The following is a 20786-nucleotide window of genomic DNA, read 5'->3' as shown; positions in this document are numbered from 1 at the left end:
CACGGGTCTTCTTCTTCACTTCGTCATAAACTCCGGTAAACAATACGGCGGGGGCGACGGCAACCCAACCACGAGCAGCGGCCGAATCAACAAGCAGCGGCTGAATCAACTTCCGGCCGAAAACCAATCTCACCTCTACAAACCGAGACGAAGAAGCTTCTGCCGGCGACGACGAAGAAGGCAGAGACGACGACAACCAAAGAGGAGCTGCCGGTGACAATGAAGAAGGTAGAAACGACAACGAACACACTTCAGATCTGATTACGGTGAATAAGAAATTGCCGACAGAGACATCAAAACCACAATCACGATTCCGATCGTGATTCAAATCGTGATTCAGATCGTGATTCGCCACCAACCCACCTACTAACTCTCACACTCATGATCATTGTTCTCTGATACCAAGTTCAAAATCAAAAGAGAAAGAGAGAGAGCAAAAGCGTATTCTCTGTGTATTCAAAAACAACTCACAAAACCTAATAAGCCTATGTAGGCTTATATATGTTACAAGGTTTACATAATAACACAAACGGCCTATTAACTAAACATAATTACATAACAACCCATTATTATATATATAACTTCTAACAGAATCCATCATTGCTTCCTGATTGGACTTGGGAATCTTTTCTTGACAAACATTAGCAGAAAATGCTTTGAAGGAAGGGTTAAGATTCTTGTATGAAATATAATTGGAGAGTGGATATTTAGTACAAGATCTTTTTCCTATTCTAAGGGCAATAGGCATGTCCAGATCAGATTGGGAATCATTAGAACTCTCATTAGGGGACTCACCTGGTCTCTCCAAGATCTCACTGGAATCTGAAGTGACTGTAGCTGGTTTAGGGCTTGGGTAGTGCCAAGGAAATGTCCCAGCCTCCTTATCCTTGTTCTTTCTTGTATAAACCTTCAGTTCTTTAGTCTGCCTATCATTGGTTGCTGGTTGTTGATCAACCAACAACTTTTGTTGCTGCTGTTGTGGTTGCGGTGGCTGCTGTAGTTGCTGCTCCCCCTCACTTGAGCTACCCGGGCTCGGTTGTGGTCTAGGAAGGTGTGGTTGTTGGCTAGGAAGGAAGCTCGATTGAGGACTTTTTAGGCCCGATGTGGACTGAACAGGGATAAACAACACGGTAACATCCCAAAACTGATCTCCCATTTGATTATTCTCCCCCTGGAGTGAAGTTTTGGTGAAGAACGATTGATGTTCATAAAAGGTTACGTCCACGGAGACATAAATTTTTTTGCTAGTGGGGTCAAAACACTTGTACCCTTTCTTAGTTGGAGAGTAACCAAGGAAAACACATTTTATGGCTCTAGGATCCAGTTTGCTTTTGTTGGGGCTGTGATCATGAACAAAAGCAGTACATCCAAAAATTTTAGGGCTTAAGAAAGAGAATAAATGTTTTGTCAAGGGAAATGATTTCTTGAGTTGGTTGAAGGGTGTCTCATACTCAAGAATATGAGTAGACATTCGATTAATTAAGTATGAGGCTGTTAAAATGGCTTCACCCAAAAGGTATTTAGGAACATTCATTTGGATTAGAAGAACCCTGGCCACTTCAAGTAAGTGCCTATTCTTCCTTTCGGCTACCCCATTTTGTTGGGGTGTGTCAACACACGAGGTTTGATGAACAATACCATGAGCAGTAAGATAATTTCCCAAGATGTTTGAGAAGTATTCCTTACTATTATCAGTCCTAAGGATCTGAATTTTTTTCTGAAATTGATTCTCAATTATTTTAATGTAAGGTTTGAAACACTTGGGCTGCTTTGGACTTTTCTTTAAGAAGATAAGTCCAACACATCCTAGTATGGTCATCAATGAATGTTATGAACCATTTTGAACCAGAAACATTGGTGACACGCGAAGGTCCCCAAACATCACTATGAATAAGAGCAAAAGGGCTAGAGTCAATGTAATTTAAAGTTAAAAAAGGCACTCTATTATGCTTAGATAATTCACAGGTTTCACACTTGAAATCTGAAACATTTTTCTCTGAAAATAATGAAGGAAACAACATTTTTAGATTGGAGAAACTCGGATGTCCCAACCTAAGGTGCCACAAAAGAACATCATTCTTGCTAGCCAGATTCAAAGTCCCACATTGCATAGCTTTCATGCTTTTGCCTTCTTCGTCTCTTCCTTCTTCAAGGACAAACAAGCCATCTATTTCTCTAGCACTGCCAATCCTCTTCCCCGTATAAGGTTCCTGAAATTTATGATGAGTAGAAGATAATTTAACTATACAAAAGTAACTTGGTAAAATTGGTGTACTCAATTTGAGAGCCTAACTATCATTATATACAAGCGAAAAATTACAAATATGGAAAAGAGAATAAAATCAAATCAAAATAAAGAGAATAAAATCAAATAAAATCAAATCAGAATAAAAATAAAATCCTTAAAAATTAGCCTATACTGAAGACCCAATAAATCTGTCATAATCATTGAGTCAACTTATAGATAAGATTTCCAACACTCCCCCTCAAGCTGGAGCAAATATGTTGACTAAGCCCAGCTTGACGATGGAAGACTGGAGAAGAGAAGGCCCAACAGACTTTGTGAACACATCTGCAGTCTGTTCTGAAGAAGGAACAAAAATAGGATTAATGATACCCGATCGAACCTTCTCTCGAATAAAGTGAATGTCTACCTCAATATGTTTCGACCTTTCATGTAAAACAGAATCAGAAGCAAGCATAATGGCTGATTTATTGTCACAAAACAGCCTTGAAGAACCTTTCTGTACAAGACCCAACTCTCCCAAAATTGATTGAAGCCAAAGGAGCTCACAAGTACCTTGAGCCATAGCTCGGTATTTAGCTTCAGCAGAGGATCTATAAACAACAGCCTGCTTCTTACTCTTCCATGATATGAGATGATTACCATAGAAAGTACAGAAGCCGGAGGTAGAACGTCTATCTGTCTTACATCCAGCATAGTCTGCATCAGTAAAGCATGAGAGTCCAGACTGATTTCCTGAGGCATAGAACAGACCAAGACCAGGGCACGACTTAAGGTACCTCAAAATATGGTAGACTGCATCCATATGAGCTGAGCGAGGGGCATGCATGAATTGATTAATCACACTGACAGCAAATGTCAAATCGGGCCTTGTGTTAGTCAAGTAGATAAGACGACCTACTAAACGTTGATACACGGATGGATCTGGAAGTAATTCCCCTAACTCAACAGAGAGTTTAAGATTGGGTTCCATAGGAGTGGAAGCGGGTCGACACCCAAGCATGCCAGTATCTTGAACAAGATCCAAAATATATTTTCTTTGAGATAAAGAAATTCCACGACGGGATCTAGCAACCTCAATTCCAAGAAAATATCGAAGAGGACCTAAGTCCTTCACATCAAAGGACTTTTGAAGATGAAGTTTCGCGTGAGCAATCCCTGAAACATCATCACCTGTGATAATGATATCATCCAAATATACCAATAACATAATGCAACGACCATCAGAGCGACGTCGAATAAAACAAGTATGGTCTGAGTGGCAGCGCACAAAGCCCATGGATAAAACAACATTGCTGAAACGACTAAACCAAGCTCTAGGAGATTGCTTCAGACCATAAAGAGACTTCCGTAGCCTACAGACTTTCCCAGCATACTCCCCCTCAGCCCGAAATCCAGGGGGTGGATCCATATATATAGTCTCAAGTAAGTCTCCATTAAGAAATGCATTCTTGACATCTAACTGATGCAGAGGCCAAGAATGGGCAGCAGACAAGGAGACAAGCAGTCGCACAGACGTCAACTTAGCCACAGGAGCAAAGGTAGCACTAAAGTCTTTGCCTGGAATTTGAGTAAAGCCTTTTGCCACCAACCGAGCCTTATACTGATCAATAGAACCATCGGCTAAGTACTTCACATTAAAGACCCACTTGCAGCCAACCGTTTTCTCCCAAGAGGGTAAAGCAACAAGTTCCCATGTATTATTATGGTGTAAAGCATCCATTTTTGTTGTCATGGCAGACACCCAATTGGGATCCTGGAGGGCTTCTGACACAGATCGAGGAATAGAAACGGTCCCAATCTTGCCCAGGAAGGATTTATATGCACCTGAAAGACCGTCATAGGAGACATACTGGGAAATAAGGTGGTTAGTGCTACTAGAAAAACCATACCAATTAGGAGGATGACGATCACGGGTAAGATAACGGGAGGTACGCTCAGGAATTGTAGGAGCAATAGGAGAAGGAGAGTTACCTGGACCTGGTTCGGAAGATGATTCTGGCAGGGGAGGTTGAGTGCGATGGCGACGAGAGTAGACCTGCAAAGGTGGAGGGGAACCCTGCATGGATGGAGAAGGAGATTCCAAGACAGTGTGATTTTCAAAGAGAGGAACAGGACGGGCAATAGGAGAAATCTCCTTCTCCAGATCACAAGAGAGAGAATCCTGTACCACATAATTAGTACTATAAAAAGGAACAGTTTCATGAAATGTCACATCAAGAGAATGATACATATGTTTGGTCACAGGATCATAACAACGATAGCCCTTTGACATAGCAAAATACTCCAAGAAAATACACCTAATAGATTTATCATCAAGTTTATGACGAGAAGGAATACGGTTATGAACAAAACAAGTACAGCTAAAAACACGAGGCAGAAGGTGAAACAATGTATAATCAGGCTGGAGAATCTGAAGTGGTGCCTTACCACCCAAAACTCGACTGGGAGTACGATTAATCAGAAAAGCAGCTGTAAGAACAGCCATATGCCAATAGAATTTAGGCACATGCATACCACTCAGAAGACATCGGACCACAGACATAAGATGACGGTTTTTGCGTTCAGCCACGCCATTTTGCTCAGGAGTATAGGGCAAGTGAGTTGATGTAAAATCCCCTTTTTATTAAGTTCAGACCGGAACTCATTCGAAACATATTCTCGTCTATTATCAGAACGAATATTACGGACAACAGTGTTATACTGGGTTTTGATCATTTGAAGAAACTGGGTAAATAAAAGAAACACATCAGATTTCTTTTTCAATAAATAAACCCAAGTACAACGAGAATAATCATCAATAAATGTCACATAATATCGATGTCCAGAGAAAGCAGTAACTGGGGAAGGGCCCCAGACATCAGAATGAATAAGATCAAACATACTAGGAGCACGACTCATATGAGAAATATAGCTAGTTCTAGTATGTTTAGAAAGCTCACAAACTTCACATTGAAACTTATGGTCCTTACATGCTTTATTTAACGAAGGAAACAATAGACATAGATATTGAAAGTTTACATGCCCCAAACGTGCATGCCATAGACTAAAAGTGCGAAAAAAAACATCATAAACACTAGAAGTAGGTAGGACAGAAGCTTGAAGACTCGTTCTTGGTGGTTCCCCAAAGTAGTAAAGGCCATCATGCTCATAACCCCTGCCAAAAATCCTCTTCGAACAAAGGTCCTGCAACAAACAGTGATCTGGTAAGAATATAACTGCACATTGGAGGTTTTTTGCAAGCCGGCTAATAGATAAAAGGTTAAAGGCAAATTTAGGTACATGAAGGACAGATGAAAGAGTAATATCAGGAGATAGACAAACATCACCCTTACTGTGAATGTAAGATGTAGAGCCATCCGCAAGATATACAGATTGGGTAACAGGTATGACATTAGAATAAAAAACTGATAACTCACCAGTCATGTGATCATTGGCCCTAGAATCCAGAACCCAAGTGGGCTGCTTGGCCTTAACATGAAATGCAGTAGGAGTACCTGTAGCAATAGTTGCAGTGGGAGCAGTTGAAGGAGCACTAACTCTAGAAGCAAGGGAGCCAAGCTGGTCTTGGATATGCCCAATCTGGGACTGAAGCTGGCTCAGTCCAGGAAATACAGTAGATCCACCAGTAGTAACTGGAGTTTCTGCAATAGTCGCAGTACGAGAAGAACCAGTTCCAGATAAACGGTTCCTAGAAAATTTTTGCTTCAGTTCAGGATGAAGTTTAAAGGAATGAGCCTTAACATGTCCAACCCCTCCACAATGGTGACAAATAATCTGACCTCCAGAAGCTCGTGATCCAAAGTTGGTTGCAAAAGCCATACTATCCCCAGCAGGCTCAGACACTGGTACAGGAACAATTGAGGGCTGAATTAAACGGTGCCTGCGTGCTTCACCATCAATAGTAGCAAAGGCTTCCAATAGGGATGGCATTGGTGATGCATTCAAGATCTGAGACTTTAGTGGTTCAAATTCTGGGCATAATCCCATCAAAAACTGATAGGTATGCTGACAATCAAGACGTTTGACAAGAAGAGAGGCTGCCTCAGAAGGAAATTCACTGAGAGGCTCATATTGAGCTAGTTCCTCCCAACGAGATCTCAAATACCCAAAATAATCAGTTACAGACAAATTCAGGCCTTCCTGCGAGGCCTTAGCAATATCTTGATATAATTCAAAAATACGAGCATCATTCTTAGAATGAGCATACATTTGATTCAAAGCAGTCCACAAGTCATTAACAGAGTCATAAAATATGAATATATTATAAATGCGTTCCTCCATAGAATTAAACATCCATCCTAAAATGGTGCAATTGTCCATATCCCACTGGGCATATTTAGGATCTTTAATATCTGGCCTATTTTCAGTACCCAAAATCCACCCTGATTTGCCTTTTCCACCAACATAGAGGCGGAGGGAACGAGCCCAGGATGCAAAATTACGGCCATTCAACAGCACACTAGTAACTCGTTGAGCCGGTGTGTGTTGCGCCGAAAAGAGAGTTTCTTTATTATTACTTTTTTCAACCATAATATTAAATAGATCAATTCAACAGATTACCAATAATTTCAAATAAAGGAGGAATAGACCTGATTTTGATCAAACCAAGAAGCTGGAGAGGTCTGATCCGAAAATGCTGCTGAATATCCCGGCAGCCCCAAAAAATTACAAACACGTCTTCTGACCCTTAGTGCATGAAAAAGACTAAGGGAATACCCTTACAGGGGTCTAACCTAGAGGAGATTGACTCCCCCTAGGACTGTCGCAACAGCGACCTGAAAAAGAGAAAAGGTCTGTGAAAAAAAAATTAGGGTAGGGGCTGTAACGAGATAGAGAGAGATATTAAAAGAGGCGGTGAAAGAGAGAGAGATGGGGGAGGCGTAGGTTTGAGGCTCTGATACCAAAAAGTAACTTGGTAAAATTGGCGTACTCAATTTGAGAGCCTGACTATTATTATATACAAGCGGAAAATTACAAATATGGAAAAGAGAATAAAATTAAATCAAAATAAAGAGAATAGAATAAAATCAAATCAAATCAGAATAAAAATAAAATCCCTAAAAATTAGCCTATACTGAAGACCCAATAAATCTGCCATAATCGTTGAGTCAACTTATAGACAAGATTTCCAACATATACAATTCAAATCTCAAGTGAATTTACAAACTGATATAAGGTTGCCAGAGAGATTTGGAACATGTACGACAGATTTAAGGACAAAATCCTTTGAAATAATTATGGAACCTTTCCCTGCAACTGATGATAATGTACCATCTGCAACTAAGGCTGCAAATGAATCGAGCCGGGCCGAGCTTTGGGTTGCTCTGGCTCGGCTCGTCATCTTCACAGAGGTGCTCGGGCTCGGGCAAGCTTGGCCTAGCCGGGCTCGGTTCGTTAAATTTTCAACAAGCTCGGGCTCGGCTCGGCTTGGGCTCGGTTACAGATCACCTAATCAAAAAAATTCATAACCACCGATCTCCATCTCTGACGGGAAAAATATCGCTGAAAAAAAAGGGAAAAAAATACAAAACATATACATCCTCAAGGTTTTATCGATTCAATAAAGAACAAAATTTGACTATGAAATTAAACTTGATTTTGTTATCTACAAATATTTTGCATTACTAGATTTTAAGAATAATTAGAGTGAGAAAGACAAGACAGAGCTGTGTTGTGGAAGGTTGTTGGCAGGATTCATGCCATGGAGATTGTTCATTAGAAAGAGAGAGAGAGAGAGTTGTGTTGTGGAGAGTTAATGGCAATATCATGCTATGGATCGAGCTGAAGACCGCGGTTGACTCCTCCTTCTAGGGTTCATTCTTTATCCCTTAGCATTAGTAAAGCATCATTGTACAAAAAGATATCTAATGGTTGAGATGAATATTGGTTGATGGGTTAATGAATTAAATAATACCTATAGAATGGGAAAATTACTGTAAAAGGTTTGTAGTTATGTGTGCAATATATTATTTTTTTATTTAGGGTATAAATAATTGACCATTGTACTAATAGTGTTGTAGGAGTCTTGTTGTTTTCGTAGTGCAGGTCTTGTAGAGAAAATCAAGTGTATAAGCTATGTTAGTGGGAAATCCAAGGGCTTATATTGTGTGGTCAACATGTGGTTAAATCTAATAATCACCTCTTCATCAAGCTGTCATCATGGGTCTTTGGTCCACACATATGAGATATACATATTTCATACATCAGAAAAACCAAACAATTGTCTTCTCTTGAAAGATGCCCATCATTTGTGTGCGTGGAATCTCTTTTTCAAACAACTACATTGATATGTGTGTGTATATATATATATAATAAAATCAAAGTCTAGATTATCTTATATATAACATCTATATATATATATATATATATAACGAACCTTGATCGCGGGCCTTAACGAGTTTTGTTCACGAGTCTTAACGAGCCCATGTTCACGAGCCTATACGAGCCGAGCCCAACATTGTTCGGGCTCGGCTCGTTTAGTAAACGAGCCTAAAAATTGGGCTCGAGCTCGGCTCATTTGCTTAACGAACGAGCTCGAGCTGAGCCCTTAGCGAGCCAAGCCCGAGCTGTTCATGAACAGCCCGGTTCATTTGCAGCCCTATCTGCAACCTTAACTTTTTGTTGTCCCGAGGCTGGGAAATAGGGATTGAAGAGGCTGGACGAACCTGTCATGTGGTCTGAAGCCCTAGAATCTATGATCCAAGGGCTGGTTTTTGAAGTTTCTGTGTGTAAAGAAGTTACCTACTTGTGCAATATTTGCTGAAGGGGAAGGTGTAGCATTGGCACTGAGTTGGCTCATGAATTTATGAAGATAATCTATCTGTTATTTGCTGAAAACAGTAGTCTCCGAGCCTTTCTGCACATTCTGAGTCTTCAGGTTGTCAGCTGCTACCTGATAACCTCGGTTGGGCTGGCTGGATTGGTTGTTGTTGCTGCCGGGCGTGGTTCCTCGTCCAATGCCTTGCGGTTTCCCATGAAGCTTCCAGTAATGATCTCTTGCATGACGTGGCTTGTTGCAATAGTCACACCATAGTCTGTCTTTGTCCTCATTTCTCTTATTGGTTCGCTGTGCTCCAAGAAAGGCATTCTCGGTGTTCATAGCCATGGCTGAGTCCTCATTACCTGAGTTATTTGAGCCATTCATCGTCACAGCCAACCTTGATTCTTCCCTTCTAACTTCAGCAAAGACCTCTCTAATAAATGGAACTGGTTTCCTTCCAAGCAATCTTCCTTTAACCTGATCGTATTCGGTATTTAATCCAGCAAGAAAATCAAACACTTTGTCTCTATCAAGAATCATCTTATATTTCATGCTATCCTCCACATTCATATTGCTGGCAATCCAGTCTACCATGAGTGGACTAAACACATTGAAGTAGATTGTCATTTCATTCTATCTAAAGTTGACTCGAATGAGATTGTTACACCTTTGTTCCTTCTGGCAGACAGCTGGCAAACATCTTCACTAAGGCGCTTCCCAAAAACTCTATTGATTCCATATGTAGTAAGCTGGGAGTTATTGACATTTACTCTTCAGCTTGAAGGGGAGTGTTGTACAGTATTGTATGAGTTGTCACACGTGTACATAAAGATTACATTGTATACTAGGGTTTACTAGTATTTTCTATATACTATAGTCGCCTTCACCTCTCCAGCTTGAGGGGGAGTGTTGTACAATATTGTATAAGTTGTCACACGTGTACAAATAGATTACATTGTTTACTAGGGTTTACTAGTATTTTCTATATTCTGTAGTCGCCTTCACCTACCCCTCATTACAATATATAACATTACCATTACCATGTATAAGGTTAATTTGTTCTCCACTCACCTACTCCTGTAGCTTCTCCTATATAAACACCATTGTTTTATTTTATTACTCACTCAATAAAATATAAGTTTTCATATATTCTCTCTCTTTCAACAATATTAAATAAATTTTTGTATATGTTTGTAACATTAAATTGTAGTAGTTCTCATTGGAGATAAAATGATAACAAACGATTAAGATAGTTTAGTTTTGTGCAAAGAAATCCACTAAGTGTCCGAGTTAGGAAGAGTGACACGGTCACATTGAGGGTAATGCTAGAGGAAGGGGATGATTAAAATTAACATTAGTAGAGTTAGTAAGGAAATATATTCTTACATGTAGTTTGATTGAAGCTATAGTTTTGGATAGAGTAGAATGAAAAAATAGGATTCATTCAGTTAACCCCAAGTAGTTGGGCAAAGGCCTTTTTTTCGGGGATTGTTGATTGTTACATGAAACTATAATCATAATCACTTGGCAAAGAAAAATATAACCATGTCCTAAGGACACGGTGTATTTCTGTACACCTGTGTTTGTTTGTGTATTTAGATGTTAACATATTGTTTAATGACTCTTGTTTTACTCCCAATCTCTTGTGCCCTCTCGTTTAGAAAGATTTTCCTTTAATTTTTGTATTTTAATATGGTCAAATTTTATGTGATTCTTATATGAACTTATTTATTTATTTACACTTATGCTTGGAGAAGTTTCTCTGTTAGACGTGATTGACATGGAGTCTGTGTTCTTATATCACAATTGAGATTGTGCAAAAGATCTTGCTGTCATGGGCCGGGAGCTTGCGATCCCCCACGAAAGCTTAAGCTATTAGGTGGTGCTTCTTATATGCTCAAGACCCTCCCCATCGGAATTCGATGTGGGACAAACCAATGACATTCTCCCCCACCCAAAACCCGTAGCGCCCTCGTTGCGGTTCCCTAACGGCGGGGTACAGGTTTTTGACTCGGACACTTTCATGTGAGCACTTGGCATGACACCGGCTTAAGAATTGGGCCCGGTCTGATACCATTTCTCATGGGCTGGGCACTTGCAATCCAACCCAAAAGCTTAAGCTATTTTGTAGTGGTAGCACCCGCCCTTATATGCTCGAGACCCTCCTCATCCGGATTTGATGTGGGACGAGAACCCATGACATTGGCAATAAATATCTTCACATGTTATTTTAGTCCATCATATAGCCATCTCTTCCAATAAAGCAACTAACTTCTTTTTTAGAATACCTTTCAAGCCCATCCATGTTTTTGTTGACAATTGCCCTTATTCAGTATTTTCTTGCTTCTCACTGTTGGGTTCAATGCAGTTTTTTTCTTCTTCTAGAATTCCAATCTTATCTCAACTGGCTTCTATTTCTCTTACTTTTCTCTCTTAAGTTCCCATTTTTTGCTGGACGTTTGGGCTATATCTCAACCGATCTAATATGTTCACTATGTAATTGTATTTTATCTAGTTATAGTGTTTCCTCCACTTCATTTTAGTTTTTTTTTTTAAGTTGGCTTTTAGTTTATGAAAATGTTGTTTCTTAGTTTCCCAATTTTGTGCCTCTTCAACATAGCTGCTTTCTATGTTGAAGTGCAGTTTACTTAATCTGCAGAGGCAAATCTTCATTTGCTGCAGGGATGATAAAGGAAAGATGGGAAAAAAAAGAAACCTGAAATCTTCTGTTTCCATGTACATTTTTACCGAGTGGTGTCCTTATTAATGACTTTGCCTCCATTTGTATTTTTGACTTATAATATAAAATAACATATATTGTCATGCCTGACGTGATTATTTCTTAGTTTTTGTTCAAATATATATATATATATATTTTGCAGGGTACACTCTTTACATCTCATCATCTAATACTGATGTAAAACTAACATGCGCTAACTATTTGAGAAGGTTGAGTCAGACAATGGTGAAGGACTATATATAATTTAAATGATAATATAGGCCTAGTGTGCACCTTTAATGCATTTGTTGATGGCAGCAGTAGAAGCAATTTTGATTTGCTCTGCTTTTATCTATGATGCCTAATTTTGTTCCGATATTGAGAGTTCATATCTTATATGTATTTTCTTGAGCATTACTTACTAGCCAAAATAGCTTTAATTGAGAAAATACTGAATAATTTTGGGAACAGGTTCATGATGAAGTAATCCTCGAAGGACCGAAAGAGTCAGCTGACATCGCCAAGGCCATAGTTGTTGAGTGCATGTCCAAACCCTTTGACGGCAAGAACATTCTTAATGTTGACCTTTCTGTTGATGCCAAATGTGCTCAAAACTGGTATTCTGCCAAGTAGGCTGTGGGTTTTGTTTGCTGAAACAGATGCAGATTTGGTTGAATCCCTGCCCCCTTCCCACCAGCGTGTGATTTGTGGCGGCTTGGGGATGGAGTCTTGTGACCACTGTACTGTGTTGATTTTGTCTATGTCAGCGCAGAGGGTGAACCAAAGTCTTGGGAGGTACATGTTTTTTTTTTTTTTTTTTTTTTTTTTTTAATGCAGTTATGTAAATCTGTACTGGAACCATGAGAGCCTGCAAAAAATCTATCCGTTGTATATTAAAAAATCTTACATTTTGATAGCAGTACAGTCTGGTTCTTGTCATTTGTTGCACAATATTAAAGCTCAATTTTATCAAAAGCCTAAGAGCCCTAAATCCTCATTTCAATGCTCTGTTTGTTATCACCGGAATGACCAAATTAGTTGCAACGGCAATTTGATTCAGACTGTGGACTTGGTTTTGGGCCTTTTGGTTCCAACCCTTTGTTGGTCCAAATGGATTTCTTTTGCTTCTTGGGCTTGGGTTGGGTTTTTATACTGTACATTTTTTCTTTTTAACCAAATTACTTGACCATTCAAAAAAAATAAAAAAATAAATAAAAAATATCCGACAAATTGAATTCTCTTAACTCCTACAATACAGTACACTTTTTTTTCCCCTCTTACCATACAATATATTACAAAACTACGAATTTAACCCTATCATATATGATAAACTGTTCAATAATTAATTCCATTAAATACAAATATGCTCAATAAACATAATAATAATAATATACGCATTGCTTCTTTTTATATGACGGTGGTGCTTGAATAAACAAAATAATAATAATAATAATATATATAGTTCTGATGGTAAAAATAAAAGGTAATCAATTATCAAATAATAATAATAAAGACACAAAAACAAGAGTCATGTTATATCAGTGAAATGAAAATGAATACAAAAACAAATTAAAATGAATGAAGTAATAAATAATTAAAATAAAGGGGCTGGCTTGTGTTAAGACGTGTTTCCCTAAAAATCAAAGATTTTAGCCCTTTGGAATATTACATGCTTCATACTCTTGTACTTGCTTGTCTCGCTTGTCGTTTTCTAATGGCATTTTAAATAATCACATTACTAAGATTCATTTTTTTTTAATGGGATAATTAACAAGGCCGTCCCTAAAAGATTTTGGTTTTAGTGTTGATTACAATAAACTATTAAATCCAATTCAGTGCAACTTTAGTGACCATGCTACGAGCGAATTTAATTCGTGAATTTTTGTTTTTAAAATTAAATGAACCGGATAAATTCATAAGTACATTACCAAGGACACGTAGTTTAGTGAAATTTTCGAAACAATCGCGCGGAGGGTTTTAGGTTTCTACTAAAAATATATTATTAAAATTCTGTCAAAAATGTAGTTCACTATATTATTTCATTATATTCCTTCAAAATGATCTAATTAAAAATTGGAATATGATATTAAACATATAATAACAATATCTCAAAAAAGAAGTTAGTTCACTATATTATTTCATTATATTCCTTCAAAATGTTTTTCTTTCAAATAGGTTTGTCTTTTGGTGCACCCCTTGGAAATCAATTCGAAAGAGTTAGGGTCCACACCTCTTGTGCATCAACGATTCAAACCTTTTTTTTTTTTGTTTTTTCATTAAAAAAAAAAACCTTTTTTATTTTGTTTTTATTTTTAAATTTTATTTATACGTATTAAAGTTAAAGCATATTCATAAATTCAAGGGAAGATCATATTAACTGACAAGTGGTCCCCCACAATCCAAATTTATTGCAAGATAGATGTCAATTTTATGGCAATCATACTATTATAATTATATATGTATCTACATTTATATATCCAAACTTTGTCATTTTACCGGCGTACAACGAACGCTGATGGTCCCACATGACAAACTCAATCTCATCAAGTAATCTGAGGACTCAGAAGTTGAATTTTCCTCCGTACACAGTGTATTTTCATATGTGAATCTATTTGTTGATGGAAACTTGAATTATCATACGATCTCGTCTGATAAGCATCATATTTATGTGATATATATACAATTTCATATCCAATAACACACACATTATGGGGTCGTTGAAGAACGATGATGAATTGGAGATGGTCGGCGAAGAGTGCAAGGAAGCAATTTTGTACGTCAACGGCGTTCGTCGAGTACTACCTGATGGATTGGCTCACATGACTCTACTTGAGTATCTCAGAGGTTAGTCTTTTGGGAATCAAATTCACTTTCAGCTCTGTTTGATTGCCGAGAATCCTCAGGAAAATGGGAAAGAAAAAAAAGAAAAAAAAAAATCCTGAACTAGCTAGACAGTGAAACTATAGTTAGTTGAGTGATTTGTGATACAAAGCTTCATTTTATTTTCTTTGGAATCTCGATTCTTCTTGTTCCTTTTTTCAGGTTGCAAGTTGGGTATTTATTTTATTTTATTTGATTTTATTTTTTCGTAAATGAGATGATTTCCATTCAACTAAAATATGCATTCCGTACGATGGAATAAGTGAGGGCATACCCTACCAAACTAAATTTTCAGGTTGCAAGGTAACTAAATTTCCATCAATTCCAATTTCAATTCCAAGGGGCTGATTCCGTGCACTTAAACGCAACATTATTGTTGTTCGTTGAATTGAGTAGGAAATTAAGAGGGAAGAAACGAAAAGAAAATATTGCTAGGATCATTTTTTGGGGTGTTGTGTTTCTATGTATTGTTAGAATGGTTGAACTCTGTAATGCCTACATTTCTAATGAGATCCTCTCTTTTCCCTTGAAACCCTTTATTCCAACTGTGAATTATTATTTTGGTATAATATTTTTGGTTACTGAGCAACGGAATAACTTCGAGTTAGGTTTCAGTTTATAACTGTCTTGAAAGTTATGCTATGCTTGGTTATTGATATATTCGAATAAAAAGAAAAGAAAAAGTAAACCTAAAGTAAGCAAACAGCTAGGTCATTTTTTTGATTTGTTGAAGTAATATATTTGTTTTATGTAGATTAGGGGTTGTAACATTCTACTATTTAGTTGGTTACGTGGGTTACCCATGAATTGCTTTGTGTGGCTAATGTTCTTGACACCACAAAAAAAAGAAAAAAGAAAAAAGGCCACTGAGTATTCTGGTCCAGCCAATGTGGGATGCCAGGAAGTATTGTTGTATTGTTTTACCAAAAAGTATACCCTAGTTATTTTCTTCAAATACGCCTATATATATATATATATATATATATTATATATACACGTATATATGCGCACGCACATATATTAATGTATAATTAAATGTTAATACTTTTATTTGATGCTGTGGGCTTTTATTTGTGTTGGTTGAAGTTCTGATGAGGAACTTCACCACTATTTGCAATCTATTTTAATGTTGCCTTAAAATTGTTAATTTATTACCAACAGGCCAATAGCTTAGCGGTATCGGCCTCTTACCTCCCAAAGGGAGGTCAGGGATTCAAGTCTCAGAAGAGACACATGTGTGTGAGTACCAACTAGGAAAAAAAAAAAAAAATTGTTAATTTATTTTGAAAATATTATTTTTTGCACTTCTAATGAATTGAAAGGGTTAAATTTTTACTTAATATTAGGGTGTATAAAATTTGTCTGGACGTCAATCTTAGACATTTTTTTCATAGCTTGTTTTGTTTCACAAAATTATTTTTCATCTTGTTTGATTCTGATGGTTAAAAGTGTTGAATAACTGGCGATCAATGAATGACTTGAATCATGCAGTTTGTCAACCCCTAAAACCAGATTTTAAGTTGTCAATCTTCTGGCTGTGGTAGTTGATAAATTTTAATAATGTGTTTTAACTTTTGAGTTAAACTTAAAACTGTCCTTGGCACATGTGTAGTTATGTTGCAAGTAGATCAATTGCACAAACAGTTATGTTGCAGTCATCATGACTTTGGTCGTATGGCTGTTAGTGAAGTTCCACAACTTATCTGATTTTTCCTCATCCTGTCATTGCTTGTATGCATACATATTTATTTTTCTTCATTGCTGTTTCATTCAGTTCAGCATTTTGAGAAAATGAAAGTGATTTTGATTTGTTAGGAAATGACAGAAAGAAACTAAAGCAATTAATGAGTGCGATAAATGTTTGTTTAGTATGAAATATATTTGGCAATGACACAACTGCAGAACTGGTCATGCTCAACATTAATTTAACATTACAGATCTGGGTTACTTAGCACCGTTATTGTTTGGTACTGGATGTTTATCTTTTTTTCCATAGATTCATAATTTTTTTTTTTTTTTTCTTTTTCTTAATTGACTCCCGTTCGTTATAGATTATAATTTACAAATTTGTTATGTTCTTTTGTTGTGTAATTGACCAATCATGTCAGGCTCATTCATTTTCTATATATAACAATTATAGTTTTTCCAAGTGTGAGAACACTGGTTTGAGTCTCAAGGCAGTCACTGTTTTCTAATAATACTGAAGGTAAGATCCGTATCTAGTCTGCCCCTCTTAGCACTCTCAATTTCTGCTGATCAAAGTGGGTGATGTCCTATTTTTACCATTTTGATATTAAGTGGAATAGTTTTTAGTCACAGCAGATGAAGATACTATTTATATTCAGAGTGTTGTTCTAGGCTGATCTTATATTGCCTCAGTAGTCCGTAACACGATGTTGGTGTTGGAAATATGGGTTGCTTGGAGGGAAGAGAGAAAATCTAAATAAAATAATATTGTTCTCAAGCTTGATGGTCTGAGATCTTACAATTGTGTCAATTTAATGGTTCCTTATCTTATTCTCATGTTCATTATCATCTAGAATTTGGTAATTATGTCTGACCATTCTTTCATTTATTCTATGGTCTTAAGTTTTCCTTCATGTTCCTTTCCATATGCTGTTGTTACCTTTTTCCTTCTCTCCCTGGCAGTTTATGTAGCTTTTCCCACTAAATTGTTGTTATTTATTGTATTTATTTTTTCCTTTTTGCTTCATATGGTGAGATATAAATATATGAACACTGTTTTGCCTCTTTGGTTGTAAAGATGTCGGTCTGACGGGGACAAAGCTGGGCTGTGGTGAAGGTGGCTGTGGGGCTTGCACCGTGATGATTTCTTATTATGACCAAAATCTGAAGAAATGTTGGTGAGTCACTCTCATTCTCTCTATATCCGTCATTTGTTCTGTCTATCTCTCACTCCCCTTAATAGGTACATGACAATCCTCTTCTTCCTCTGGAAGAGTTCTGACTTAGGAACTTATGATTCATGATTAGTTTTTGAACATAGCAAATGCCAGGATATGCTTGGAAAGTTTATTTCTCTTTTTCTACTCATTTTTATAATGTGAGGATGTTTTAGTGCCTTCTCCCATGTGGTGTACTGGTCAACCATGGTGTAGGGTCTAAAGAATAAAGCACCAGTTGAGAGACAGAGGGAAGCGAAAGGGAGTTTCTGCGCGTATCTTTTCATTACATAGCACCCATGATATACATTTTTGATTTTTTAAAAGTGCAAGAATCTGCAATACAGGATGAGAAGAAGTAACACAGGAATTCCATTACCCTATGGATGTGAATAAACTAAGAAATAATTTTTGAACTTTTACATTTGCTGCTGCATAGTTCATAAGAAAACAACCTCAACTAAATAATTATGTTAAGGGCAGCGAGACTATTTGAATAATATTTTCTTTTCCTGGGAGCAGAATAATGGAGATTAAGGTTTTAGTTCTCCTGTACCCATTCTTTTCCTACGGTTCCTCATCAACCAAATATCCTGAATCGGATGGCCAGTAAAGAAAAAAGAAATAAGGATTAAAGACTTTATATGTGTCTTATGGTCAACAATATATATAATTATGCCATTTTCTCATGATGGGCAACCATTTTTACATCCCTCCCGGAGAGCTTTCTTGTTCATCCAAAGTAACTTGCAACACATCTTGCTCTTTCTGTTTCAGTCTATTAAATTTTTATATGATGACATATCAGTAGTGACTTGCACAGTTGACCTGGCTTATCATAAAATATGCAAAGCACCTTAATAATTCCATAAAAAGACAAAATAAACAAAGCCTCAGTTCCAGTCACGTGGGGCTTACAAAGGAAATCAATTTTGGAAGAGAGAAAAAAAAATTAGAGTAACCAAATAGGATTTAGGGTTGCCTAAATGAATCATATTTTGTCATCCGGCTTTATCTACGTACTTGAATTATTCTCCTGCATGTTCATAAGGAGCTAGTTTGAAAAAGGTTTAACATGCTCTTCCACAGAATAACTCTGTCCTTTTTTTTTTTCAAGCTTCAGATTGTCCATGTAAATTAAAATAAAATATTAAGCCTAACATAGGATGATCAAGTTGCCATTTAATTTTCTCGTACATAATTTAAAATATTATAACATGATTTATATTTATACAAAAAAATTGATGCAAATAATCAAATGCATACGATGGTGATTCAGAGAACAATTCACGCACGGTAACAAAAACTATATTCACGTACATGCAAAACATTTAATTTCTGCACAGTACATTTATTTTCTTCTTCCCCTTTTTTCAAAGAGGCTTGGGTGAAATAGACACCTAAAAGCAATGTAGTTGAGATCATTGAAAGAAGTGAATGAGAATTGAGATCTTTTCTCTATTTTAATTCATTCCATTTGTACTTTTGTATGACTCTGTGTGCAAATCTTCAGCCGTCTGGCACTGACAAATTCAAAGGGATGATGCTAATTCATTGACAAAACTGAAAAGTTCCGTGTCTACTTAGTAGTGAACTTTTGTCAACATAGTTATCTTTTGCAGTGGAAGCATTCTAAAAGGGCTCTATCTACATTGTTCAACAATTGGATTATTGTATAATAGTAGACGAAAGAGTTGCAGTAAGATTTAGTGCATAAATTTGTTTCCTGCACTCTGTGTAGATTGGCCCCTCTCTTTCCAGAGAGAGAGAGAGAGAGCCCAAAAAAACAATGACCTAGAAGTTAGTTGAGAGTTGGAGTGCAGTAATTAATATTACACTGGCCTTAAGCATCCTTTTGGTCAAGGCGAGTTGAAAGTTCCGTCCATTGCCCACAGGGCCATCACATCACCTCTCACAGAGAGAGAGAGAGAGAGAGAGAGAGATTTTCCATCCAAGAGAGAGAAAGAGAGAGAGAGATTTTCCATCCAACTGCATGCATTTATTGTCCTTCCTACTTAACTACTATAAATACCATTAGCCACTGATCAGATACATACAGCAAATGAGCATTGCTACTCAGCCTATATACTCTCAGTTCCCACTTTGAGTGAAATATGGGGAAGTTTATTAAGAATGTTGGAGTGCTTATTGTAATGTTGTTGATGGTGCTGTTGGTAGTGGGGATAGCAGAAGGATGAAGATTTGTGAAAGAGACCATTGCTGGAGATGATTCTGGGAAAGGTGGAGGCTTTGGAGGTGGAGGAGGTTATGGTGTTGGTGTAGGTGGAGGTGCAGGTGGTGGGAAAGGTGGTGATGTAGGAGAAGGTGGTGGTGGTGAAGGTGGGAAAGGTGGTGACTATGGAGGAGGTGGTAAGGGTGGAGGTTTAGGAGGATGTGGTGGGAAAGGTGGTGTTGGGGAAATTGGAGGAGTGTCTGGTGGTGGTGCTGGGGGAGAATACAGCGGTGGCGCTGGAGGTGGAAAAGGTGAGGGAGGTGGTGGCACTGGGGGAAGGATATGGTGGTGGCGCTGGAGGTGGAAAAGGTGGAGGAGGTGGCGAGGGAAGTGGTGGGGGAATTGAAGGGTGGTCTGGTGGTGGTGGTGGTGGGGGAGAATACAGCGGTGGCGCTGGAGGTGGAAAAGGTGGGGACGGTGGCAAGGGAAGTTGTGGGGGAGGTGCAGGAGGATACGGTGGTGGTGCTGGAGGAGGATACGGTGGTGGTGCTGGAGGTGGAAAAGGTGAAGGAGGTGGCAAGGGAAGTGGTGGGGGTAGAGGAGGAGGGTCTGGTGGTGGTGCTGGGATACAGTGGTGGCGCTGGAGGTGGAAAAGGTGGTGGATGTGGCAAGGGAGGTGTGGGGGGGGAACTGGAGGAGGGTCTGGTGGTGGTGTTGGGGGAGGATATGGCGGTGGCTCTGGAGGTGGAAAAGGTGGTGGTGGGGGAACTGGAGGAGGGTCTGGCGGTGGTGTTGGGGGAGGATACGGCAGTGGCTCTGGAGGTGGAAAAGGTGGTGGAGACGGCAAGGAAGGTGGTGAAGGGGATGGTGGTGGATTTTAATTCAAAATGTCTGACTTATAAGAGGTTAAGCATAATACTAGCTATGTACGCTCATGGTTGTTACAAGTTTAATTTTTAAGTTGTACGTATTGCTAGCAGTTTAATGAAATAGTCAATAAAAATTTATCTAAGTAGCCTTTTGTAATGGTATGAATGATATCTCCTCATGTTCTGTCATTTTAATAATCTTATTATATCTATTTGCTTATTACATATATATAT

The 20786-nt window shown here is 38.0% G+C and overlaps 2 protein-coding genes across 9 annotated transcripts in view; both read left to right on the top strand.

Moving 5' to 3' along the window:
- The window catches only part of LOC132311369 (DNA polymerase I A, chloroplastic/mitochondrial-like), a 49191-nt gene extending 36461 nt beyond the window's left edge, over window positions 1-12730 (top strand). For 6 of the 7 annotated variants that reach the window (XM_059809264.1, XM_059809265.1, XM_059809266.1 and 3 more), the window contains one exon: window positions 12199-12339. In XM_059809264.1, the coding sequence (XP_059665247.1) occupies window positions 12199-12206 (8 nt within the window). In that variant the 3' untranslated portion in view covers window positions 12207-12339. Of the gene's footprint in view, window positions 1-12198 lie in introns of all 7 variants that reach the window. The other variant, XM_059809268.1, reaches the window with a different exon arrangement.
- A 1478-nt stretch (window positions 12731-14208) lies between these two features.
- Window positions 14209-20786, top strand: part of LOC132311368 (xanthine dehydrogenase 1-like) — a 66189-nt gene continuing 59611 nt past the window's right edge. The window contains exons 1-2 of one of the 2 annotated variants that reach the window (XM_059809260.1): window positions 14209-14571; window positions 17372-17471. In XM_059809260.1, coding sequence (XP_059665243.1) covers window positions 14436-14571; window positions 17372-17471 — 236 coding nt within the window. In that variant the 5' untranslated portion in view covers window positions 14209-14435. The remainder of the gene's footprint in view (window positions 14572-17371; window positions 17472-20786) is intronic. The other variant, XM_059809262.1, reaches the window with a different exon arrangement.

This window comes from Cornus florida, unplaced genomic scaffold, assembly GCF_030987335.1.
Source record: "Cornus florida cultivar Cherokee Brave unplaced genomic scaffold, ASM3098733v1 CherokeeBrave_3.0.0_Hap2_Chr06, whole genome shotgun sequence".
Taxonomy (NCBI): Eukaryota; Viridiplantae; Streptophyta; class Magnoliopsida; order Cornales; family Cornaceae; genus Cornus; species Cornus florida.
Note: the sequence above shows the minus strand (reverse complement) of the source record. Positions and strands in the feature narration are given on the sequence as shown.